General features: G+C 42.0%; 1 protein-coding gene across 1 annotated transcript in view; it reads left to right on the forward strand.

Annotated features, from left to right (window-relative positions):
• The first annotated feature begins 1,290 nt into the window (after positions 1–1,290).
• LOC148040391 (RING/U-box superfamily protein) overlaps positions 1,291–26,620 on the forward strand; it is a 59,903-nt gene continuing 34,573 nt past the window's right edge. The window contains exons 1-6 of the mRNA XM_087699114.1: positions 1,291–1,414; positions 1,622–1,863; positions 23,451–23,739; positions 24,040–24,077; positions 24,168–24,209; positions 24,325–24,449. Of these exons, the coding sequence (XP_087555240.1) occupies positions 1,675–1,863; positions 23,451–23,739; positions 24,040–24,077; positions 24,168–24,209; positions 24,325–24,449 (683 nt within the window). The 5' untranslated portion in view covers positions 1,291–1,414; positions 1,622–1,674. The remainder of the gene's footprint in view (positions 1,415–1,621; positions 1,864–23,450; positions 23,740–24,039; positions 24,078–24,167; positions 24,210–24,324; positions 24,450–26,620) is intronic.

Raw genomic sequence — 26,620 nt, forward strand, 5'->3', positions numbered from 1 at the left:
AATTGTTGGTGATTGATTCCAAATGTGTGGTATCAAATAGTAGAAGTAATGACGCCTCCTTAAGCAAAAGCCCATGGTTCAATTCCCACGTGCATGATCCTCCAACTGCTCCATGGATAGGGATTCCAAGTTGGCTCATGAGTTGCATGTTCATGGTCTGAAGTGCAGAAGGACCTTTAGGATCTGGCTAATAACTATTGGCATACTATTAAATGGATAGAGGCTCAGTATAACTTCTTTGGGAAGGGAAAAGGATTGGCGGTAAGAGTTAGTAATGAGCTTTAGAAGAAATGACTAGCCATTCTAAATTACCATCCTCCTATTATTCCCAAGAGCACTTGGTTAAAGTGGAAGAAGGAATTTCCTTTAGCTAAGGTGACAACTTGGAAGAGGAGACTTAAAAGGATTTGGAAGTCTATGCCTTCATCTAGACTTAATGTTTTCAAACAGAGAGTTGCAATTGAGAAGTTGTCCCTACATCCCTCATTAGCAAATAAGATATCCATAACCCCTCTTTGTCCCTTTTGTAAGAGGGCTGAAGAAACGAAAAAGCACTTGTTTTGGGATTGCTTGTACATTTTGTGATCAGGGCACATTAGATGATGCTAGCCAAAGGTTCATAAGTCTCACTAGTGCCATCACCGACAAGTATGTAGCATGGGTTAGAAGAAATGATGTAGTTTTTGGAAGGGAAGTTGGTCTCCTAGCTAACGACTATGTAGATGTCCTAAAAGCTATCGAGTTGAAGCATTGGATGTACAAGCAGTTTGCTAAAAAGCTAAGGTCTATGGCTTAAGGGAAGTTGGGAAAACCCCTATTGAATGCATTGGGGTCTCTTAGTTGACGACTGTATAGATGTCCTAAAACTGTCGAGTCAAAGCATTGGATGTACAAGTAGTTTGCCATAGGCTACGGTCTATGGGTTAAGGCAATGTTGCATCCTTTGATGTTGTAATGCCTTTACCATATTTTGTTTTTGAGTAATATAAATCTACCACATTACAAAAGAGTTTTGAACCTTGTTAATGAAAAGTAGGAGTTTGTTTGCAATTAAGTCAGATACTTTTAGTGAACAATGCTGCCAGAATGCATTAAAGGACGGAGTATTCAAGGAAAGGGGTGACTAGAGAGGGCCCAAATGCATGATCCAACCCTTAGTCATGCGGAATAATGAGGACTAGGGGCTGTATGTCTATAAAACCTTGGGGATAATGAAAAAACAGGTCCTAGATGTTGACGGGCTGGTAAATTGGTAAGAAACGAATCACTCCTTTGAAATTGCAAGTGTCCGTTTGCCCCTTTGACGCTGGTTCGATCAAAAAAGAAAAGAATAGAGATATAAACAGGGTAATAATAAGACAACCCTTCTTCAATCTTGCCCCTTCCCTGCCCATCTCTCTCACTCTCACTTGAGGTAATGTATCTCTCTCCCCGTCTTTCTCTCTCTGTGCCTGTGTATGTGCCTCTTTCTCCACGCCTTTGTCTGTGTCTCTGCATCTCACTCTCTTTGTACCATGTATATTTTGCTCCTCTCAATCCTGCAATCCACATTCTGTCTTTGGTCACCCCTCGGTCGCTTCTTAGTTTCTTTTTTGGGGTACCTCTTTCGGTGCGTGTGCAGTCGTAAAGCTCGTGGCTTGCGACTCGGGGCGCATCAAATTCCTGTCTCCGGCCATGGACAAGGCGGTGGAGAACTCATCGGATCGAGCTGAAGAGAGGGTGCGGGAGGAAGAAGAGGAGGAGGAGGAGCACGAGGCTGCAGGCGCAGTCTCCGAGGAAGAGAATGCTTCTTCGCGGCAGCCCTTTACTAGCAGGAGCCAGGTGGATGCCGACCTTGCTCTGGCTCGTGCGCTCCAACAGCAGGTGCACCCTCAACACAGCCTTTTTGCCTTATTTTAGTTTATTGTGTATAAAGTTGTATGGAGGGTGTGCATTCTGAAGCTTCTGCATGCCTTGAGTTTAAAACGGCTACTGCCATTAATGGATGAACAGCCAGGGACCATGTGACAAACAGGCCATAAACGTACAGTTTTGCAGTACACTAGAGTTGTGTTCTGTCACGACCAGAACTGGGGTGTGGTCAGTGTCAAGTGATGCCTTTCAATTTGTCACGAGTTTCCACCATTTATCACGATTGGAATAAGTGGGGACCCTTGAAGCAGTTTGCGTCTTCCATGTGGCGAGGGGAGGAAGGCGGGGAGAGCAGCTTAGTTTGATATTTGGCAGCAATCTTCCCCCCTTGTTATGCTGAGCCCTTGCACTAATCAATCTTAGCTTAATGGTTGATGTCATATCCAAGCAATGTGCCACTTGCATCAGTTCTTTTTGCTCCTCACTTTACTCTAGCAGTGGACTTTATGGCAATGTTATGCCCTTATCAACCGCAAGAGCTTTTTGGACATCTTGTCCATGTTGCTCTAGGATCGACGAAACAATCAAGATGTCATTGCTCACCTTCCTAATTCGCTAATGGTTGGAAGCTTGCTACACTAAAGGTTGGCTACTTGCAATTGGACAGCAGACTAGAGACTATGAGAGTTGGGTAATTAACACGTTGTTGCACAAAGGTGTCACGGACACACTGTTGCATCAAGGCTGATGAAATAGTCAAGATGTCATTGCTCACCTTCTTAATTGCTGATGGTTGCAAGCTTGCTACACTAAAAGTGAACCTTTTGCAACTTGACAGACTAGAGAGTATGAAATTTGGGTGATCAATACATTGACGTACTAAGGTGTCAAAAGGACAATTGGCTAGACACTGGATTGTTTGAGCCTTTTGTTGGTAGAGGAATCCTTTTTAAGTGGCTATGTGGGACTGTGGAATATATGACATTTTTTGTTAGTTGAATAGTGTTGTCTTGGAATTTCCTTAGGTTTTGTGGATTTAGCCAATAGTTGGGCTGTTATTTGCATTGACATGAAGTGCTTGCCATCGTGGAAAGATCCACCTTTAGAGTAGATATGGTTTGGTGAATATAGGTTATTGGTCTTTTTAAAAGTCTTATATGTGCCATAAGGGAGAAGATAATGGCGCATGATAGATAGGTTAGATAGAGGTGCTGCAACGTCTTTGTTAAGCTATGAAAAAATTAGGCCAAAAAAAGGAAAACAAAGTTAAATTGTTCTTTTGGAGTTTGGTTGGACAAATGCCCACCCCAATTGTATAGAAGGGATCAAGGAGGGATTGCTGCATTTCATCCCCTACCAGCCCAATCATTGTGTGTCATCACCACATCATGAGTATCATCACCTTGTTGCCATGACCAGCTCCATGCGAGTCCCATCAGTCCCATGAGTGCGACATTGCCTTGGCAAACTACCTTGTTGCATCATGAGCTTTGTGACACAAAGACTACTATGCATCGTGATGAAGCCATCTCTAAGAACATAGTGCTCATGGTGCTAACCATCAATTGGTTGATCAACAATCCTTGCCAAGTCCTCATCTTGGGCATGCCTTGTCTTCTCATGTGCTTCTAGAAAACTAAGCGTGGAAGCAACATAAGGTTTGGCAATGTGTTTGTGCCACAAAATCAACATCTAGCAAGTAATGCTAGGTGAAATGCAATAGCAGTTGAACCTCTCTTGGAGAAGGTGGAGAAAACAATCACCCAATGGGAAGATATTTGCATTTGAAATCTACATTGTTGATTATTAATGATCCCTACAAATGGTCCAATTGTTAGAAAAGTGTGGAGCAATGGAAGCAAAGAGACACTACTAATAGAAAATTGCAACGAACATAAATGATGACATGCATGTACCAAAATGAGTATCCAGGCTCATTTGGATGACAATCTCATCTACGAAAGTATTGAAGGAATGTGTTGGCCTTCGAATATGGTGGTGAGAGTCTTGAAGCAAGGCTTGAATGCTACTTATGTTTCATTATCATGCATTTTTGAAACTTCTCTTTAAGAGAGACATTTTGAAATTTCTATTGGATAGTTCGAACCTACGACAAGTAGTTAGCTTTTATGAAAGCTATGAAAAATTTGCTAAACATATGTTTAGCAAACTCTAACATAGATTTAATGAACTCTTCAAAAACGAATGCTTTGAGACTACAAATGGCATAACTGTGATGGAAGATCACTACTTGTTGCAGGCCGGACCTATCCAATAAATATTTAAGCTCAAGAATAGTACAATGGCACGAGTTGAGTGTGCAAGTAGCAAAGTGCATATAAATTCCCTCTTTCCACTAGGAAGCGAGTGTGTTGTAGGATTGAGTATCTAATGCTTGTAAAATTGTGGAGCAAAAGCTTATAAATTCACCAAAGTAATACATCGTAAATGACAAGTTGGCCACAACAAAAAGGTGCATTATACACAATTTGCCAACCAAAATGGCATTGTCTTAGAAATGAGATGCACATTGGCGATGGGTCTTGGTGTCTAGGATAAACATTCTAGTACCTAGGATATGTACTCTGCTAACACCCTCTCTTAGCTCATGGATGATTATTATAATAAAATATCCAATGGTAATAGAATCATTCTAGACATACAACGATTACAATTATTTGTCTTGGGACAACTAAAAGCAGGGAATGGGGACGGGGATGGGGGGTGGGACAACATGCATAAATAGCATTTTAAAATGTATACATGTGATGTGGTGGATGGATGTGTGGGTGAATGTATACTATTATAATAAAATATCCAATCGTAATAGAATCATTCTAGACATACAACGATTACATTTATTTGTCTTGGGACAACTAAAAGCAGGGAATGGGGACGGGGATGGGGGGTGGGACAACATGCATAAATAGCATTTTAAAATGTATACATGTGATGTGGTGGATGGATGTGTGGGTCAATGTATACTATCAAAGAACATATGCATGTGCATGCATACATACATGTATTTTCCATTGTAGAAAAACGACGTGTAATTTTGACTGATTTTATAGTACTTCATACAAGAGTATGTTGATTTTGTATTTGTATGTGTTAGAAGTGGAGCAGCAATGGAAGTGTAAGCATATGTTGTAATAAACTGCTGATACACAAGACAAAAGAGAAAGGGAAAGAAAGAACACTGAAGAACACAATATAGATGAGAACTCAGATGTATGCTTGGGAAATGAAATCCATATATCTAACACGAGATAGTCGCATACAACAACGAGTCACTAGCTATGTGGGCACCGGCACCGGCACTGGCTCCTCTCCCCCCAATAGAAGATCCACAAGTGATGATGAGTGACCGACTGACTGAGGAGGAAGAGCTTGAATAAATAGGACAAAAATATGTCCTCAAAACGATCAGGTCGGCCAACATTTAATGCCCAATATGACCATAAAATGACACAAATAAAAATGCGTAAATATCCTAAATAATGTGCCTAGCCTTTGCTTGCACAAACTCACACATAAGCTGACATATGTGCTAACACCCTCTCTCAGATCAGGGGTGATTTGATACAATACAATGGTACAATGAGAATAAATCATAAACTATACAGCATAGAACCAGCAAGTAGAACCATGGATACCCAAGCAGTGGGTGATCAAGCCACCACCAAGGTGCCTCAGAGAGAACTTGAGGTCGATGTCGATCATACTGGCTCTTGAAAATAGAGAAGATCATAGCATATCTGTGTGTTTGTCCCAATGTCTCTTAGTAGCATACATGACCACCCTGCCAAAAATGCCTTCGGAACATACGTGACCATGGATTCCCTGCCTTTGGCAAGACCGCCAAAGTGTCCTCTTGTGTGAGCTCAAGACTAGGAACCAAACCCTCTCTCTGTTAGTAAAATAGCCCATCATGAACCTTTATGTCAATCCTAGCTGAACCTGCAAGACTTTAATCAATGCATCGGGGAAGTCCCTCTTTGGAGCGTGTGCATTTGTATAGATGTACAGATGAGGTGCAGTTGTCGCATCTCACGACCCTCTCCCTCTCTGGTATTGGAGAGTCGTGAGGGATGGTTGGCATCACCACCACTAGAAAGTAGCTGAGGAAGGGGCCATCAAGCCCTTCTTGCGATCCATATAAGTTTATCCTTTTGTTGGAACTAGAGGGAGGGCACAAAAGAGAGTGATGGAGGTCGAGCAGGAGTGAACCAGTGAATGTGACGGCTTGAGAGAGTTTGAGATGATAAGAGTGTACCAACAATGTGTTGGTATACAAAGAATAAAATGTATTTATACTTAGGGCACGCAAAGGGTGCGTTCACATGTACAATGTGCGTGCACTATATACACGGAGGTTATCGGGCCTTTATATCCCAATAACCTCCCACTTAAAGGTTCGATATGAACCTCTAGCTAACCAACTCCCACTAGGCGAATGCAATGCTCGTGTTGAGCTCTGCTTAGACTTTTAGTGAGAACATTTGCAGGGTTGTCTTGTGTTTTAATCTTGGTCAATGTGATTTGACCATCTTCCAGAATCTGTTTGATGAAGTGATATCACACATCTATATGCTTTGTGCGCGAATGATACATGGCATTCTTAGCTAGATACACAGCACTTTGGCTATCACATCCCAAAACTGCAGTACCCATAGACATGCCGAGATCATCTGCAAGTCGCTCAACCATATAGCTTCCTTAGAAGCTTTAGTAGCTGATATGTATTCGGCTTCAGTGGTATTTAGTGCAACAATATTTTGCAACTTGGAACACCAAGAAACAACCCCACTAGCAACTGTAAAGACACACCCGCTGGTGGACCTACGAGTGTCCAAGTCACTTGCCATGTTGTGAGAGTGCGCAACGGAAGAAGAAACACAAACACAAAGGGAGAGAGAGAGAAAGCAGAAAATGAAGGAAGAAAATCTGCACTGACTGTAATGAATGTTGAATACAAAACTGTGGACTGATCAGTCCTTGCACACAGCCCGAAGCGTCAGTGAGGGCACCAGATCAAGTTGATGATGACGGCAGCACCAAAGACGGAGGAAGATGACGGAGTTGGAGTGTGCACCTGCCAAAGGAGGAGGGAAGATGATAATACAACTGACTGCATAGTGGGAAATGGCTATAAATAACCAAAAAAACCAAAAACTGGCCGACGTGAAATTTGAGGCCATAAATATGTCTGACCAGCATTTAATGCTGGTAAAAATGCCAGGAATTCTCAGAAAAATCCCAGAAAGGGTGGACAATGTCTGGCAGGTGAGGCAGGCTGAAGAATGCAAAAACTGCCTTGGAAAATGCACATAAAATCCTGATTGGAGGAGAAAATGCAGTGAAATGCAATAAACTGAGTGCTCTAAAACGAGCTACCTCCTTCGTCAAAACAAGTGATAGACAAGTCAGAGCTCCTAAAGTCCTTGTCTGACTCAGATTGAGGCTCACAGGCAGGAGATGACAAGACATGACAAACATGACTGCTAACAGTTTGCATCACAATAACCTTGCAAACTAAGTGCATCCTGCCCATAGCAAATGCTTTTTCTTTGTGTACCCTTAAGGTATCAAAGAATACACTTGATAGCCTCCCAATGTGCTTTGCCAGGATTTGACATAAACCTGCTAACAACTCCCACTGCATGAGCAATGTTTGGACGAGTAGTAACCATAGCATACATAAGAGAGCCACAAACTGATGCATAAGGAACTCCCTTCATAGCATTTGCTTCCACGTTATCTTTTGGGCTGTTGGCTTTGCTAAGCTTGAGATAAGGAGGTAAGGGTACCCCAAAAGGCTTAGCTTCAGCCATGTCAAATCTGTCGAGTACCTTTCCAATGTACTTTTCTTGAGATAAAAACAGCAATTTCTGCATTCTATCTCTACAAATCCTCATGCCCAAAATATGCTGTGCATTCCCCAAATCTTTCATGGGGAAAGCTGATTTCAGCTGATTTTTGAGAGCATCCAAGCTAGTCTTTCTTTTCCCAGCTAGTAACATATCATCCACATACAAAACAAGTATTATGGGGCTACCATCTGTATCCTTTTTCATGTACAAGCAATGATCTGCATGGCTGCGTGTAAACTCATGAGATAGCATAAAAGTATCAAACTTTTTGTATCACTGCCGTGGTGCTTGCTTCAGCCCATACAAGCTGCGTTTTAGCTTACACACCATCTGTTCTTTTCCAGGAACTACAAAGCCCTCGGGCTGTTTCATGTAGATTTCCTCATCAATGTCACCATGCAAGAAAGCTGGTTTTACATCCATTTGATACAGCTCTAAATCCACAACAACAATAAGAGCAAAAAGCACACGTAAAGTGGTAATCTTCACAACAGGTGAGAAGACCTCTTGGAAGTCAATCCCTTCCTTTTGCATAACCTTTGGCAACTAGCCTTGTCTTGTACTCGGGTTTCCTATCAACTGTCTTGACTTTGTACACCCATTTGTTTGGAAGTGACTTTCTTCCCTTTGGTAATGACACAAGATCCCAAGTATCATTTGCATATAGAGATTTAATCTCTTCCTGCATAGCTAGCTCCCACTTACTGCTGAACTCACATGACTTGGCCTCTTTGTATGTAAGAGGCTCACCCTCATTTGTAAGCATCACATAATGCAAGGAGGGGTCAAACCTATGTGGTTGCCTTCTTACGCGTGTAGACATGCGTACCCAATGATCAACATTGTCAGGAATTGGGTCTACATCAGGAGGTATATTATTTTCAGCATTCATTTGCTGCTGTAAACCATTTTCAGCATGCTGTTCTTGCTGTACAGCACCTTTAATTTCATTTATAGCCCTTGCATTTTCATAATTAGCAAGCCTATCTTGCTGTCCATGACCTCCTTGTGCTTCTATTTGCTGTCCATCATCATCTGGCTCAAAAGTTACCGGCTGATCATCAGTTTCAGCCTGTGGTACAGCACCTTGAGGCTCATTTTCTAAAGTAATGGGTGGCTGCAAACTCTGAAATTTTACATTTTTTAGATCTTCATTAGAGGCTAGAGTGCCTTTCAGCAATTTTGCCTTATTAAACACAACATTACGGCTGCGAATAATTTTCTTGGACTGAGGTAACCACACTGTGTAGCCAAATTCACCCCTATCACCATAGCCCATGAAGATGCCTTTGGTAGATTTCGGGTCAAGTTTATTCCTCAGTTCATTCCTAACATGCACAAAGGGATCACAGCTAAAAATGCGTAAATGGTCATATGAGGCTGATTTGCCAGATCAAACCTCCTCAGGGATGCCATTATTTAAGGACCTGTTTGGAGAGCGGTTGCAAATGTGAACCGCGGTTTTGAGTGCCTCTCCCCAAAATGCACGAGGAAGATTAGCAGTGGACAGCATGTACCGCACTCTTTCACATAAAGTCCTGTTATATCTTTCAGCCATCCCATTTGAGTAAGGGGTCGTAAGCTCCCTCTTAATACCATGCAAGTCACAAAAGGACTTGAATTCAGTCAATGTGAACTCACCCCTATTATCAGTTCGCAAGCATTTCAACTTTCTACCTGTGTGAGTGGTCACAAATGCATGAAAAGTTTTAAAAACAGCAAACACATTACTTTTCTTTTTCAGCAAGTACACCCAAATCTTCTTGGAACAGTCATCAATAAAGGAGACAAAATATGCAGCACCACCCAATGATTTCACGGGCATACTACATACATTAGAATGCACTAAGTCTAAGACATTGGACTTACGAGAGACACCAGAGGCAAAAGAAATTTTTATTTGCTTTCCAAATTGACACTCATTACAAAAATCAAGTTTAGAGCCTTTTCCATCAACCCTCTTCAGAGAGGTAAGGACAGCAAAATACTTGCTGTTTTTCCTCAACCAGAAATAAATCTCTGCTGTTTGTACATTAACCAGTCACTGCACGGGCAAAAGATGCAGAAATTTACCAAATTCTGCGCAAATCCCCAAAATTTTAAGTCCAAAATTGCATGAATGTCAGTTAATCTGACCCAGCTGAGTAAAGCTTTGCCAATGTCAGGAAATTTTACCCAAAAAGGCAAAATTTCGACAAAATTTGCAAAATCCCCAATTTAATTGAGGTCACCGCTCGCGATGTCTGCAATTTCTGACTCAAAAGTCACTGACAAGCATGAATGATACCAGATCTAGGAAAAGCCCCAAATTCTGTGGCTCGATTTGCTCAGATTTTGAAACTGTGTCTCTGGTGTGTGAACACATGCCAAGGCAAGTAGTAATGAGGGGATTAGAGAAAAAATTGACCCCCGTTGCGTCACGTCGCCCGCCTGTCTAGGTCTCTCACATGTCCAGTCGCGAACCGTCACGCGAGGTTGCTTGCACGTCGCCCCGTTCCCAGTCGTCACCTGCACGTCTTCACCGCGTGCAATAGCAAGCGCCTGATCCACGCCCACCGGATCTCGTTGACACACAACGGCCTCCATGATGGTCGTGGTGTGCGCCTACAGACCACGTCGCTAGTCGCCTGGTCCCTCGTTGACCTGCCGCTAGTTGCTAGATTGTCTTGGTCACCATCTGCCTGCTAACGTCTGGCTGGAAAAGCGTTGGGAAGCGAGCACGGAACCGTCAGCTCTGATAACAGTTGTTGGAATTGGAGGGGGGGCACAACAGAGAGTGATGGAGGTCGAGCAGGAGTGAACTAGTGAGTGTGATGACTTGAGAGAGTTTGAGATGATAAGAGTGTACCAACAATGTGTTTGTACACAAAGAATAAAATGTATTTATACTTAGGGCACGTAAAGGGTGCGTTCACATGTACAATGTGCGTGTACTATATACACGGAGGTTACCGGGCCTTTATATCCCAACACCTTTCTGCGCTTGGGACTTCTCCTTGGCCAAAGGATTGGGGTTTGAGTTAGAGGTAGATGATGACTCGTCGTTGAAGTCCACATTCTGCTTCGGCTTCTCCTCCTTCTTCCTAGAAGTTGCTAACTCTTTGCAGTCCTTCCGTAAATGACCTTTCTTCCCACATTGGTAACACTGGGTCCTGGGTCTTTGACTTCTTCTTCTTTGAACATCTCTCTGAAGCTGCAAGAGCCTCACTAGAACTTGATGAAAGCCTCCCTTGTAACCACAATGATGCCTCATGCTCAAGCAGCATGGATGTCATATGTGTAAAATTGGTAGGAGTCGATGATGTTTGCACCCTCAAAGCATTCACCACTCCATTGAACACCGGAGGAAGTTTGGAGAGTATGAGTCCAATAAGATGAGCCTTTGGAAGGGTAGATTGCATTTGCTGAAGTCGGTCCTGGATCTGGGTCACACGAAGTAGAAAAGACTGGATAGTATCTTTGGCTTGAATGAAATTTGCTAGAGCTGTCCATAAAGAGTAACCGCCCTCATGGTGGAAGGTGCTGCGTACAGCAGCTGCAACTTCGTCCATACTTCAGAAGATGTCCTGCAAGAGGTAACCGTCAGTAGGACTTCTTTGGAAATGCACCAAAGCAAGGCCGAGTAAGCACGAGCATTGTCCGAATTCCATGTAAGCACGGCTTCCTCATGGTTGTTTGCATCAAAATCAGTTGACGTCATAAAAAATGCAGTACGAATTGTTGATGTTAGCAAAAATGTAGGTAAAACAAGTTGCCTGGTTGGAGCAGCAATTGCCTGACCAGCAATGGTCAAAACAGTCCTGAATTCAACAAATGAAATACAGCAAGAGCATAGAACTTGAAATGTGATACCATGTCAGAAGTGGAGCAGCAATGGAAGTGTTAACGTATGCTGTAATAAATTGCTGAAACACAAGAGAAAAAGAGAAAGGGAAAGAAAGAACATTGAAGAACACAATATAGATGAGAACTCAGATGTATGCTTGGGAAATGGAATCCATATATACAATACGAGACAGTCGCATACAACAGTGAGTCACTGTTTGCATGGGTACCGGCATTGGCTCCTCTCCCCAACAGAAGATCCACAAGTGATAATGAGTGATTGATTGACTGAGGAGGAAGAGCCTGAATAAATAGGACAAAAATATGTCCTTGAAATGATCAGGTCAGCCAGCATTTAATGCTGGTTGGCCAGCAATAAATGCCCAATATGACCATAAAATGACACAAATAAAAATGCTTAAATATCCTAAAGAATGTGCCTAGCCTGTGCATGCACAAACTCTGACATATCTGCTAACAGTATGTGTTATAAAAGGGGAAGTCCTTGGAAGAAGTTGAAAAAATCACCCACGAAAAAAACCCACAAAAAAACCAGTGTCCCCTCTCCCAAAAAAAGAGAGAGAAGATCCCTTAACAGAGGATATGACAAGGGGATGGGTAGGGGACCGTTGGGACAGGGGGGGCGGCTATTGGGGACGGGATAGGGGATGTCCCTCGTCCCATTTCGGCACATCCATTCATTTTTGTGTTTTGGGGGCTTGAGATGGTCGTTTCCTGTTGCTATGATTGCTTAGCTCTATCTACTCTTTGATGAAATGATAGTGCACGCCAACATGCTTCTTCTTTGGAATAATTGGGGTTACTAGCTAATGTAATGGTACTTTGGTTATTACGGAAGGGAAGAATGGATACTTAGGGAGAAAATGTGACCACCATGGGAATTCCAGGTGTTAGGATCTCGTACCCATCTAGAGGCAATATACCCTTGCAAGATCAACCCTTTTATTATAGTATAAGCCATATAAAAAATTGTAGTTAACATATCTCAACACATGCAAACAAGCAATCCAATGAGACATTTTAGGTGCATTGACTAAGCAGTGAAATTGAGAATGCCACGTTTAACCTAGTGTACATCAACCAAAGAAGCTTCCCTACCATAGATCGATAGGTATGCACATCGAAAGGTTGACCAAGAGGATTCTTAGATAACAATAAGATCAAAAGGTGTGGCCATAGGCTATGTTTGAGTGGTGTAATACTGATCCACTAACTGAAGTGTATACTTTTGTTGAGATACAAAGATCTTATCCCCATGTCTAACTATTGCCATGCCCAAGGAATAGGACAACTGACTGAGGTTAGAGGCTGAGGAGGCTGAAGATCTATGTTGAAATCCATGGTTGGTTGGTCGATACCCAACCCCAATTAAATATTCAAAAAACCCGAAACACACAAAAAGGCGATATGCTCTATTTTATAAAAGAATTTTGCTTGTTTTTTATCGTTCATGGAGTTTGAACTGATTTTTGGGTGTACCAACAATGTGTTGGTACACAAAGAATAAAATGTATTTATACTTAGGGCCCGGAAGGGTGCATTCACATGTACAACATAACAATACACGTGTAAAATACACGGAGGTGAATAAAGGACCTTTACATCCCAACACTTGAAGTCTTTCTCAACAAAAATTCTCACCTTTATCGGTTTAGAACTTGATTCAGTATCCAAATATACTTCTTGAATGTCATCTTTAAGCACTCTTGCTAACTTGCTCATAGTGTGTTCATATTTCAAAGATGATGTGGAAGCAAATGCTATGAAGGGAGTTCCTTATGCATTAGCTTGTGGCTCTTTTATGTATGCTATGATTGCTACTCGTCCAGACATTGTTCATGCAGTTGGAGTTGTTAGCAGGTTTATGTCAAATCCTAGCAAAACACATTGGGAGGCTGTCAAGTGTATTCTTCGATACCTCAAGGGTACACAAAGAAAGTATATTTGCTATGAGTAGGGTGCATTTAGTTTGCAGGGTTATTGTGATGCAGACATAGCAAGTGATTTGGACACTTGTAGGTCCACCAGCGGGTATATCTTTACAGTTGCTAGTGGGGTTGTTTCTTGGTGTTCCAGGTTGCAAAATATCGTCACATTGAGTACCACTGGAGCCAAAGGGTTCAAGAACAGTCCAACTTCTCTTACTCTATACATATGAGGGGAGGACTTATTGGTCTCATCCTTTATATAGCTGATATGCTGCTCACCATACCTAAAGAGGATAAAATTGTAGATTTTAAGGCTGAATTGAAGAATACAATTGCTATGTCAGATATGGGCCCTTTACATTACTATTTGAGGAGAAAAAGGCATAGATTTTGAGGAGGTTTTTAATCCTACATCCTGCATGAGTACCATTAGATGTGTTATTGCAATGATTACCCATCATGGATGGAAAGTGCATTAGTTGAATATCAAGGCAACATTTCTTAATGGTGACATACATGAGGGTGTTTAGGTATCACAATCTCCAGGTTTTGTGGCTAAAGATAAAGCACACTTGGTTTGCAAGTTAAACAAGACTTTGTGTGGCTTGAAATGGCTAGATGTGAATGCAGCAATGAAACCGTATACGTATACTGAAATAGATTGTTGAACATAGGAGAGAGAAAAGAACATTACAAAACAAGAGAACTCAGAAGAAGACTCGAGAAATGGAATCCATATATTGAGACATGAGACATTATAGAACCAACGTGAGTCACTGGCTGTGAAGGTACTGGCACTAGCTCCTCTCTCCACTAAGTCTCTTGGAAGTGATGATAGATGAACTAGTGTTGAGGAGGCATGCCAACTAATATAGATAGAAAAAAGTGTCATGAAAATGATAGGCCAGCAAGCATTAAAATGTTGGCCGATTGGCTATACTAAATGCCAATACACATCAAATCATGCAAAATAAAATGCCTAAATAATTTAGGAAATAAATTGGTATCCTAGCTCGTTGAATCACATGTATAGACTTAACCATGAATTGACATATTTGCTAGCACCCTCTCTCACATCATGGGTGATCTGATATAATATACATAATGATAAGGTTCCATCATAGTACATACAACAAGGACCACTAGAGTAGAACCATGGATATCCAAGGAGTGGGTGCGCAAGCCACCACGAAAGGTGTCTCGGAGAGAATCTGATGTCCATTCGATTGTAGCAGCTTCTGAAAATAGAGAAGAATCAAAGTAGTTCTCAATGTTTGTCAATAATGTCTCACAGTAGCATACAAGACCATCTTGTCAGAAATGCCTTTGAACATATGTGACTGTGGATTCCTCGCCTTTGGCCATAGATTGCCAAAGTGTCTCCTTATGTAACCTTAGACTAGGAGCCAATCCCAGTGTTTGTCAAATAACTAGCTCATCATGAACGCGGATGTTAATCCTAGCTCTAGAGTTTGAATATACAAGGCTTCCATCGATGTGTTAGGAATATTCCTCTTTGGAACCTGCTCCCCTGTATACCGATATAGATGATGTTCTCCTACCCCATCTCACCGTCCTCTTGTGAAGAAGAGTATGGAGACACTGCTAGGGTTTGCACTGAGGAAACACAGTGTACGACCACGACAAAGGCACAATGAGACAAACACAGACATAGAAAGCAAAACTCAAACCCTAAATGCAAAACTCAAAACTCAAACACAAATAGAAGAAGGGATAGAAAGAACACAACTTTGAAGTGAATGAATGCTGTAAATGAATGTAAGAGTATGCAGTGTGTCCAAGGGAAGAGCAATGTGTCGGAGAGTGATGTCCATTGGAGACGGATCCCAAGTGTCGTGACCACCAGTCGGATTGACAGAGTGAGAGAAACACCAAATGCTAATCACCAGAGTGCGAGGAGATTGAGGCAATTGCAGAGGATGATGCTTGATGATATGGACGAAGCAGCAAAACATAGTAGTAGAATACTACAGTAAAACACGGTAGTAAAATGCAGCAGTAGAGGAGCAAGCGAGGTGATGGCAGCGGTCGTGAAGGTTGGACTGCCACGTGGTTGGAGACTGATGGTTGAGATTTGCACACAAGGGTGAGAAATGTGTACGGAAGAGATGGGACTAAATGGGGGTAGCGTGTCTATTTATAGATGAGAATGGACCCTCCCAAATTAGGGTTTCACTGAACTCAAGGCAGAAGTCACTGCCATAATAGCATCAAGAGAGATGCTGTACCATCCCCCTCGGGAGGGGAAGCCTCCATGCTAGTAGAAGAGCAGAACTCGTAGGAAGATGAAACCATAAAGGGAACGATGCGTATCCCATGTCTCTAGCCCAGGTAGGACTAGACAATTTTTGTATGTTAGTTCTACGCTGAAAACAAAGTCTGCAAAAGAGAGTAAGATCTACAATCACGGAGTTCAGTAGTGAGATGCTCTAAAAAGAAAAACAAAATTGAAATGAAAAATGAACTAAATGAATAAGTGCAATAATGCAAATGTGTATGTGTGTGTAAATGCAGCGGAAGACTTGAAAATGAAAGGCTAAATGTGTGGCCACCATTGCATATAGCGAGGTGGGAAAGATGGTCTAGAAGGTGCAATGGAGTTCCTGGAAAGGGATGCGTAAAGTGCAATAGAATTGGTGCTAGCAGACCAATCAGTCAATCTCTCAGGAGTAGAGTAAGATGGCCGTTGAGGCTGTCCGTGTGCCACATGTCCAACAGCCGAGGGGGCGGAAGGAGTAGATGGGACAATAGTGGGAGGCGTAGCCCCACTAGACTGTGTAGTTCTAGTAGTCTGCTATGGTTTCCACGAGGAGGACCTTGGGCCTTGGTACGATACTTCTCGTCCACATGGCTTGACCTCTAGCAGTGAGTGTAAAATCTATTTTCCTTAGGAATTCACTACCAAAGGGGCCGAGGTTCTTTGATTCGGCTGGAGGAAGTGGTGTCACCCTTGTTTTGGCTTCCCTTTGCATCTTGCGAGTTCTTGCTAGTGTTGGTTTTTCCTCTTGAAGAAGAGTCAATCAACCGTCACCCCTCTGAATAGATATAAGTGGAGGATTTCTTGTGGACTTGATTCATGCAGTCTTGTGTAACGTAAGAACTGACACTCAAACTCGTAGAAGGCTGGCAATCTAGGCAGTGAGATAATGTGTTGGATAAAATGGAAGTATTTGTTAGGCAACTTGTTCAAGAACGTGACCTAATCGTCATTCGACTTCGGAGAGTTAGTAGTTGCAAAGTTGGCCTATAACACCGATATTTGGCCAACTTGACTTTTAGATCATCCCCTTCTTAATGTAAAACTCTTGAAGCTCAAAGTCGATGTTTATATGTTGAGTACGATCTCTGGCCGCATAGCGGTCAATGAGATGACTCCAACGTTCCGATGCAAGAGGGAAGTGCTGTAATTGAGAGTGAAACTCAGGAAGCAAACCTTGCATTAGCTTGACATTGGCTGTGGCATTGCGAGCCCTCGATAGAGGGATGTAATCGGGGTGGGCTAGGTGAGGGTCAGGCATAGGCTCAAGACCAATAATAAGATCCCAAAGACCCTGAGACTCAAGCACTTGCTGCATATAGTTTGACAAGTAGTGAAATTCGACCCGTTGAAACGAGTCTTATCCGTAAAGGCATTCTTGGCCGAGGCAACAGGAGTGGTAGTGCTCGGATAAGGTGGATAGGGTGGGTATTGTGGTGGAAAGGAGTACACTTGGGAATGGGTCCCATAGTGCCTACCAGGCATTCGAGAAGTGTGCATGGGGGATCCAAATGTTTGCACGGGATGACTAGGCATGGGCATTGTCGCCGCATGAGGATCCCATGGTGGAGGGATAGGGACATGTGGAGAAGAGGATGAATATTCTTGCATAGGAGCGATTCATGGAAAGTGTGACAATGCATCATAAGTGGAGGAAGTAAATCCTTCCATCTGAGAGGTCACGGGGTGTGTGTAGCTTGGGTAGTGAGGGGGATGCCCATCACAACCATCCCAGTAGGAAAAGATGTGCCTACATGAGGAAAGGTAGAGGGAATTGTATTAGAGGGTGGCATTCGTTGTAGTGAAGTCCCATAGTGCGGAATGGCTTGGGGGAAAGGGTAGGTGACAGTGTTAAGAGCCCAATGCCCCCTAACGAGGCACTGTGATGTGAATATGGAATAGACAATGAGAATATGCTAGGAGCGGAGACAGAAGGTCCAACTCCCAGTGTGGTAGAGGTAGATGTGGAATGTAAGCCGAGATTTTGAAATGAGTATGATATGGCTTTAAGAGAAGAGGGTGGGAGGGGAGGGAGAGAAGAAGAGTAATTGAGTTGCTCAAATGAAAGGGAAGATGTAGGTATACTTGATGATGCAATGCAGACCCAATTGGTCCCAAAATTGGCGCCCCTTTCGGTATTTCTTTAGGTTTATTGAAGAAAAAGTTGATTTACAGAATGGGATTCTCCCGATCCCCTTCACAATCCAAACTCCCCTTGCTGTCCATTTAGCTGAAATTCACGTTCAGCCTTGAAAAATCCAAGTCTTGGAGCTTTCAATTTTTGACACGCTTCTCGAGGCTGCTGCTGTGAAATGACTAGGAGATGAGGGAGAAAGCTGTAGAGAGAGAAAATTCAGACTTTCTTTGTGAAGAACTAAAGAAAATTTGTCATTTATTGCTGCTGCTCTCTCTCAACAGCTTGTAGATGCAAAGAATTGAAGAAAATCAGTCATTTATTGCTACGGCCTTGTCTCAACAGATTGTAGAGGCTGTCACTTGCTGTTGATTGGTCTTCTCCTGCCCCTGGTTGCCTCAGAAGGTCCTCCAATGGCTGCAAATCAAACAGTAGCATCTCCTCTCTCTCTCTTGCAGGTTGAATACACTAAAAATGCCTCTCTTCGGCCTCTAAAGACGTTTTTCAGTCTTACATGAGCATTTTTGATAAGTGGCAGCCTTTTCAAATGGTTTTTTCAGCATTATCCATAATTTAATATTAATTTTCAGTCTTTAAATACTAAAAATTAATCTAATAATTATTTCGGTGCCCTAAAAATAATTTGACTGGCCAATAATTAAATTGGCTAGGCAACTTTCATTCGCGAGTGTCTCTGTGTCATCTTTGACCATCAGATTGGCGTTAGGTACCATTAAACGCCACTTCTCTAGTGTCACCAACCGACACTTATGGCCAAATGATTGACCTAGGGCAACAATTGACACCAGATATCACCAAGAACGTATGCAACATAACTTATAGCAACATTTACCTTTGACATTCCGTGATTTCCTCGGGTTCGGGGCTCGTAAATTTACTCTAACCCCAATTATAGCTCACATGTGCAACGTTTACTTAACCACGTGATTAAAGATTAATGCACATGTTAAGCGAGGTTTCAAAAATACATGTCCTCATGACAGTTTCATTGAACTCTCTCAAACCACTCCCTGTTTTAGGGTTTTCATTAAATTAAGCTTGTTTTGGGGCTGTTTAAGTAGCTAATCAACATGGAATGCATTTCTTAGCTCAACACCTCTCACACTCCCTCTCTGTCGTGGCGGATGACCACATCACTTGTTCTAGAAAGTGGAAGAAAAAGGGGCTGCGAAGCCCTCCCTCGCTCGGAAGATAAGATCCTGTTCACCCCTTTGCCTCTTCTTGGGTTGGAGAATCTGATTGAAGTCTAAGGAAGAGGATGACTCAACAAAAGAGTCCGGATCTTGCTTCTTCTTCTCCTTCTTGTTCCTTGAAGCTGCTAACTCCTTAATCCTTCCACAAGTATCCCTTCTTAACATAGTGATAACACTAGGCTTAGATTTCTTCTTCATGTTACCCCTCTTCGAAGCTGCAAGAGCCTCATGAGAACTTGTATAATGGGATGGAAGCGTGCCTTGTAGACGCAAAGGTGGCTCATGCTCAATCAGCATAGAGGACATATAGGTAAAGCTCACATGTGTCAAGGATGTTTGCGCCCTCAAAGCATTGGCCACTCCATCGAACTCTGGGGAGAGCTTGTAGACTAACATCCCCACAAGATGTACCTCTAGAAGAGCTGACTGCATGTGTCGAAGCTGGTCTTGTATGTGTGCAACATGGAGCAAAAATGATTGAATAGTTTCCTTAGGCTCGAACTTCATTTACTGAAGTTGTCCATAAAGTGTCACTATACGCATGGTGGAAGGTGCCTCGTACAACATTTGAAGCTTCGACCATTGTATTGGAGATGTCCTGGAGGAGGTAATCGTTGGTAGAACTTCTTTAGAAATACATTGAAGAAGACACACGCATCATTCGTATCCCATGTAAGCACAACTTCCTCATGATTAGCCTCATCAAAATCTTTGGGAATCGGAAAAGGACATTGAGGATGTGGAATAGCTCCACAAGCAATATACCATAACTACTTGTGCACGAACCAAGCTTTCGTAACAACACTCCAAGTTAGATAGTTAGGCCACACATCAAAGATTGCATAAAATGAGTGTTCACATGCAATGTAAACCAAAATCTGATCAAAAGAGGTGGAGTGCTGCAAGAAATGAAAAATACAGCCAAAAATGCCAGAAACACAATCTAAATTAAGCAATAAGTGCTGCAAATTGACAAAAACAAGGGCCAATGCTGATGCAAGTTCGAAATGCAGATTTCTGTTCAGAAAATGCATGCTGCTGTAGACCATAGATAGGCTGAAATCAATTAGTAGCAGGTCGCCTAATTAGAAGAGGTAAGAAAGACCTGTAATCAGTAGAAAAACATCAATAGGAACATAGATCTTGCAATCCGATACCATGTGAGAAGTGGATGCAGCAATGGAAGCGTATTTGTATGCTGAAATAGACTGCTGGACACAAGACAAAGAAAAGAAGGAACATTGCAAAAGAAGAGAACTCAGAAGAAGACTCGGCAAATGGAATACATATACCAAGACCTGAGATAGTACAGAACCAATGTGAATCATTGGTTGTGAAGGCATTGGCACCAGATGTGAGAAGTGGATGCAGCAATGGAAGCGTATTTGTATGCTGAAATAGATTGTTGGACACAAGACAAAGAAAAGAAGGAACATTGCAAAAGAAGAGAACTCAGAAGAAGACTCGGCAAATGGAATACATATACCAAGACTTGAGACAGTACAGAACCAATGTGAATCATTGGTTGTGAAGGCATTGGCACCAGCTCCTCTCTCCACCAAGTCTCTTGGAAGTGATGATAGATGAATGATTGTGGAGGAGGAGGCAGATTGACTAATATAGACCAAAAAAGGTGTCATAAAAATGGCAGGTCGGCAAGCATTAAATGCTCGCCGATTGGCTGCTGCAATAAATGCCAATACACATCAAATCAAACAAAAGAAAATGCCTAAACTGGTGCCCTAGCCCACTGAATCACATGCATAGACTTAACCATGAATTGACATATCTGCTAATAGAAACAAACTCCTCGTTCATGGTATTCAAAGATAGATGCTTATTTGAACACTAAACGATTCAAGAACAGTCTAACTGCTCCCACTCTATACATATGAAGGGGGGTACTTATTGGTCATCATTCTGTATATAGATAATATGTTGCTCCCTAGACCTAAAGAGGATCAAATTGCAGATTATAAGGCTGAATTGAAGATATGTGTGCTATGTCAGATATGGGCCTCTTACATTACTATTTGGGGATTCAATTGACCCAAATTCAGCAAGGTATCATCATGTCACAGTCATTGTATGTTGAAAAGCTTCTATACAGGTTTAACATGTAGGATTGTAAACCTATGAGTACCCCTATGGAGCTAGGGCTGAAGCTTGCTATGTATGATGATAGTGAGATGACAAATGTTGCAATTTGTAGCAAGGCTGTTGGATGCCTTATCTATCTTTGCAACACACGCCTTGACATACAATTTTAGTATCTTAGGTAAGCAGGTTTATGCACTGACCACACTTAGTTCATTGGCAAGCTATTAAGCGGATCTTCCATTACTCACAAGGTACTTAGACACATACCTCTGTATTTGCTAGTGGGAGACGTGCCACTAGAGGCTTATAATGATTTGGATTGGGTTGGAGACTAAGATACTTGGTAGTCTATGAGTGGATATTGTTTCTTTTTGGGCCATTTATGCATTTTAGGGCTTAGTAAGGAACATAGTGGCTACCTTGTCTTGTGAGGCTAAGTATAGAGCAGCCTTCACATCAACAATTGAATGTGTATGGTTGCGCAGATTACTAGGTGATCTACAGGTGTTATTAGAGGGTCCTTCAGTGATTCTCTCGGACAGTTAGATTGCTATTGTAGTAGCAAGAAATCTTGAGTTTCATGCTTGCTTGAAACACATTGAGAACCGAGATTCACTACCGCTATAGTCTATGTCAGAGAGAGATCTTATGTAGGAGAGATCAGCTTGATGTATGTTCCCACAAAGGAAAATGTTGTAGACATTTTCATTGAGGCTTTACCACATGAGAAGTTTGAGGCTTTCCAGATGTCCTTGAACTTATTACCCTTTGGTGATTGATGATCCTTGTACTTCATCACATTGGCATTGTAGGGGGGTGTTAGAATTTGCCAATTTTGGGCAATGCCCAATGTAACTTGTGTGGTGTGGACACTTATTAAAGTGTCAAAGTGTGGTGTGTCTAGGACTTTAAATGTGGTGACACTAGGCTCTAGAGTTTAATTAATCCAACTCTTGTTAGGGTGCGGGACCTTGGTTAGGTCAACCTCTTACCTTAGCTATACTTTCCACTTCCATTTTGTCGTCCAATCTTGAGCTAATACACTCTCTTGAGCTCACATTGTCTACTGTCAGATTCTCTCGTTTCTTTCTCCTCCATAGTCAGTTGAATCTTCACTAAGGGCATTGGTTTCTGAATGCCATGGTCTAGATGCAGAGGTAAGCAAACATGTTTGGTACTCAGGCTTGACACCAAATGTGACATAATGAGCAAAAGTTCAATTTGACGTTAATGTGGGACCACTTTAGTGAAGTGTTCGGGTTGATAACTTTGTGAATGACATCTCTAGAAAAGTTTGAGTTTGTAGATAAAATCTGGTGGTCCAACCTACCTGGATAAGTTTTGTAACTAGTAAATGCAAGTAGTCTCCCAACTATTTTTACCTTAGTTTCGCAAATGCAAGTGGTTTCCCAGTTGCTTTTACCTCAGTTTGATCAGAAGGCCTTGAGTCATTTTTAGTAAGTCAATTTTGCTAACAACTAATGCCTTTTGCGTAAGCAACACATTTTGATTTCTCATCCTGTCCTCACTTCTCTCAATTGTGATTTGTCACACGTGCACTTCAATTTTGGATGCACATGGACAGCTTTCTGGACAGGGTAAAGTTTAAAGGTGGCCTTTATGGCTGCAAGAATTTGTACTTATGACTGGTATATGTGGTCACTCTTGACAAATTGATGTATGTTGGGAATCAACATTCAGATGCTGGGGTCTTGCTTTGTGTGTTTGTGAATGTGACCCATGTTCACCGGTAAATATGACATATCACCCAGCATACTTGTGTGCTTGTCTGTTACGAGGGATGTTATCAGGATAATTTAGGCAGGCATTTAAACATTCCTACCTGTATCATCTTTTTCCCATTTTTTCATTTTTCGATTTGGCATGGCCTCTCTTGTATGCTATGTAAAATTGCATGAGAAGGCTTGTTATTGTTAATACAGGTGTCATTATGCTCGGATATTTGTTTACATGCTTGGTGTCAGACATCTGATTTCAAGTGCATTAGTATGCCCTTTTAATATTTAAGATAACACAGATTCATTCTCTAAGATTCTTGTCATTTTTGCACACATGAAAGTTTGTATAAAGCTTCACACAAGTCTTTGTTACTCTCTCTTGTAACCGCTAGGAAATAAGCATTTTGAATGCATCATATTTTCCTACCTCTTGTGCACAAAAGTGCTGCTGAGGCAGTCTAAATATAGCAGCTTCCTTCTAATCCAGGAAAGGGCATACATGCTTCTCCATATGAGCAATGAAGGGAGTGAATATGACACTTCTGGCAGTGGGAGCTGTGACTATGAGTATGTTAATGATGTGGAGGATGAAGATGATTTGCATGAGCTGCCTTCAGAACAACCACCACTTGAGCTGGGAATCTCTTTAAGCAGTCAAGAAGAGGAGATTGATGGATCGACCTTTGAGAATGATGAGGCTTTTGCCAGGGCATTACAGGAGGCTGAGCACCGAGAGGCAACTGCTCACATAATGGCCCTCGCTGGTTTTCGTGAATGTAAGTACAGCTGCTCTCAGGCTGATAAGGGAATCAAGATCTGTGCGTGGGCTCCATGCATTTGCTTATTTCACTTATGTGACATTGAACTTCAGCATTGCTTTGATGTGATGTATAAAGCTGCTTTCTGCCCTTCAAAATAACAGATGTCCTGGCTGCTCTTAAGTTTTCGGCAAGTATTTGTGTTTTTTAATACCCAAGCTCAATGAGGCAAGAATAGAATGTTGGCCTAATTTTGTATGTACATGCTGTGGATTCTATCTCTACTAACCCCAGTTATCTTGTGTTTGGGTTAAGCAGTTGGCCCAGATGATGAAGAGGAGAGTAATGATTCACAGGTTCTAAAAAATTGAATGTTACTTGACTGGTCTAACTAAAAAATTAACGAATTATTTCATCTCTTTTTACACTTCCTTTGTATTATACAGGATGCTTGGCAAGATGTAGACCCAGACAACATGTCATATGAGGTGATGTACTAACAGATTAGGACATATGGAGTCATTGGCAGTGTCTTCTAATGCTTAAAAGTTCTAATGTCAAACTATTTCCAACTGGTAGGCTTATGGGTGAACTTGTTTTCAGGAGCTTGTTGCACTGGGAGAAGCAGTTGGAACTCATAGCAGGGGGCTGACAGCAGATGTTATTGCTGGGCTACCTTACTCAAAGTATGTACAGAAGGATGGAGCAAGTCCTAGCACAAGTGACCCGTAAGTTTTATTGACTCTTCATTCTTTACAAGGCCACGAAAGCATGTGTTTGGCTATAAAACCGTGAAAATCAGGTTATTTTGTTTGCAAAGACCTTGAAATCTCTGATAGATCACCAATGAAAGCCGTTTGCAGGGCTGTACATATTTAGAAATTAGCACACTCTATTTGCAGTATTGTAAGGTGTGGCTATTTCTGGACAGGCTCAGAATTGAATTTAATCTGTTTTGAAATTACTCTATAAAATGTTGTCTCTGAGTGTGTGCGCATGTGCATGCGCCACCTTTGGAGAAACCCATGATATATTTACACATGAAGGGATCCATAAGTTTCACATACCAACAATGACTACACGATTTTTGACAAAATGCTGGGGGAAGTGGAGTCAGAAGAGACAAAGTTGACCAGACTACCAGATCAGAGATGTCTTGTCCCTTTCTTCTAGGGAATGTGCCAGTGCATCATTCTTGGAGCTTGGAAACCCGAACAGACTATTTGAAACAACAGGGGGAGCCTAGAGCAGTAAGGGAGACTTGATGGGTGCACCAGAAAAGGATCAATACCAGGATATGCTCAAGGCAGTGGTAAATAACACATGAAAGCAACGGTACAGCTTAAAGAGCTTCAAGTATACAACAGCAGCTCCGAGCTTAGGTGGATGTGAGTGAATTTCTTGCAAGACACCTCTTCACTGCTTACTTGGGCACTTACATGGGCACAATAACGAACACCAGGATCTGCACAACCCTAGAGGAAGAGTGAGCATAGCCCCTAAAGTGTACAAGATCTGAGTGTGCAAGGGGGATATACATCTGCAGCCAGATGAGTGATGCAATCTTGAGATAGGATGAGGATGAAGCACAGTAATTGGAAAGTTGGGGGGTTATTCTTGAAAGCTCAAACTCTTATCGAACACTAGCAAGTGCAACATAGAGGAAGAATGAGAATAACCCCAAAAATGTATTCACTGCAAGTGAAGTGTAAGTTAGCAGCCTGATAAGAGATGGAAGGCTGAGATGGGTGAGGATGAGTACAATAGTGGGAAAGGTGTTGGGGGGTTATTCTTGAAAGCTCAAGCTCTTATCGAACACTAGCAAGTGCAACATAGAGGAAGAATGAGAATAACCCCAAAAATGTACTCAATGCAAGTGAAGTGTAAGTTAGCAGCCTGATAAGAGATGGAAGGCTGAGATGGGTGAGGATGAGTACAATAGTGGGAAAGGTGTGGTTAGGTTACAACCTATAGAGGAAGAGGTCTCATCTTAAATAGCGATGGATGCCAATTTTGGGGTTGGTGTCTAACTGCTTGACACCAATGGGCAATGTGGGTGGTGTGGTTAGTTTTCAAGCTACGGATGAGGAGGTCTTATCTTAAATAGCAAATACCAATTGCATGTGCCATCCTTGTACAAGTTGGATTCTTGTGGTGCCATCTAATTCCGCTTCTGCCCCTAACTCCTAAAAGTAGTGCTCATCTTGTTCTACTTTAGATAGACACCTTTATCTTGGGCAATGCCTTGGGTAGATATTGCAAAAGCTTTTGACAAATGAGGTGGGGATTTCTCATGACAAGATGTTGATACATGCCTCTTGGTAGGGATGTAAGTTCTATTCAAAGAAGAAAATCCCCTAATTCAGTTTGGTTATCACACTTGAACTTTTGGGCAAGAGTCGGTTGACCACGTCTAACAGATGGGTCAACTTGTTTGACTCGTCCAGTCCTGTTGGGACTTGTTTGACTTGTTACCCGCCCGATTGCACCCTGGCCTTGTATACCAATGGATTTTCCTTCCTTTTTTGCGCTTTCTTTTCTTCCTTTTCTTTCTTTTCCTTTTTCTTTCTCTCTTCTCTATTCTTTTCTTTCTCTTACACAAAGACTCAAGAGAAAAGTTTAAAGTTTAAACTAACAAGTTTAAAAACTCTCCTCCTTCCCTCTTCCTCTGTCATCCATCTCTCTCTCTACATACACACAATGGCACAATGCAACCATCCTTCCCCATGGGCTATCGTTCAAATTTCAAATTTCAAAATTTCAAAACTTTTTATGTCTCTTTCTCTCTCCCCCTCTTTCCCCCCAACCCTAAACCCTAAAGCACTCTCCTTTCTATAAAAATGTTCCCCCCTCCTCCATCTCATTCATCCTTTCTAAGTTCTCTACCCCTCCTACTCCT

Source organism: Lygodium microphyllum, chromosome 2 (assembly GCF_053477565.2).
Source record: "Lygodium microphyllum isolate KBCC chromosome 2, Lygodium_microphyllum_v1.1.10, whole genome shotgun sequence".
Classification (NCBI taxonomy): Eukaryota; Viridiplantae; Streptophyta; class Polypodiopsida; order Schizaeales; family Lygodiaceae; genus Lygodium; species Lygodium microphyllum.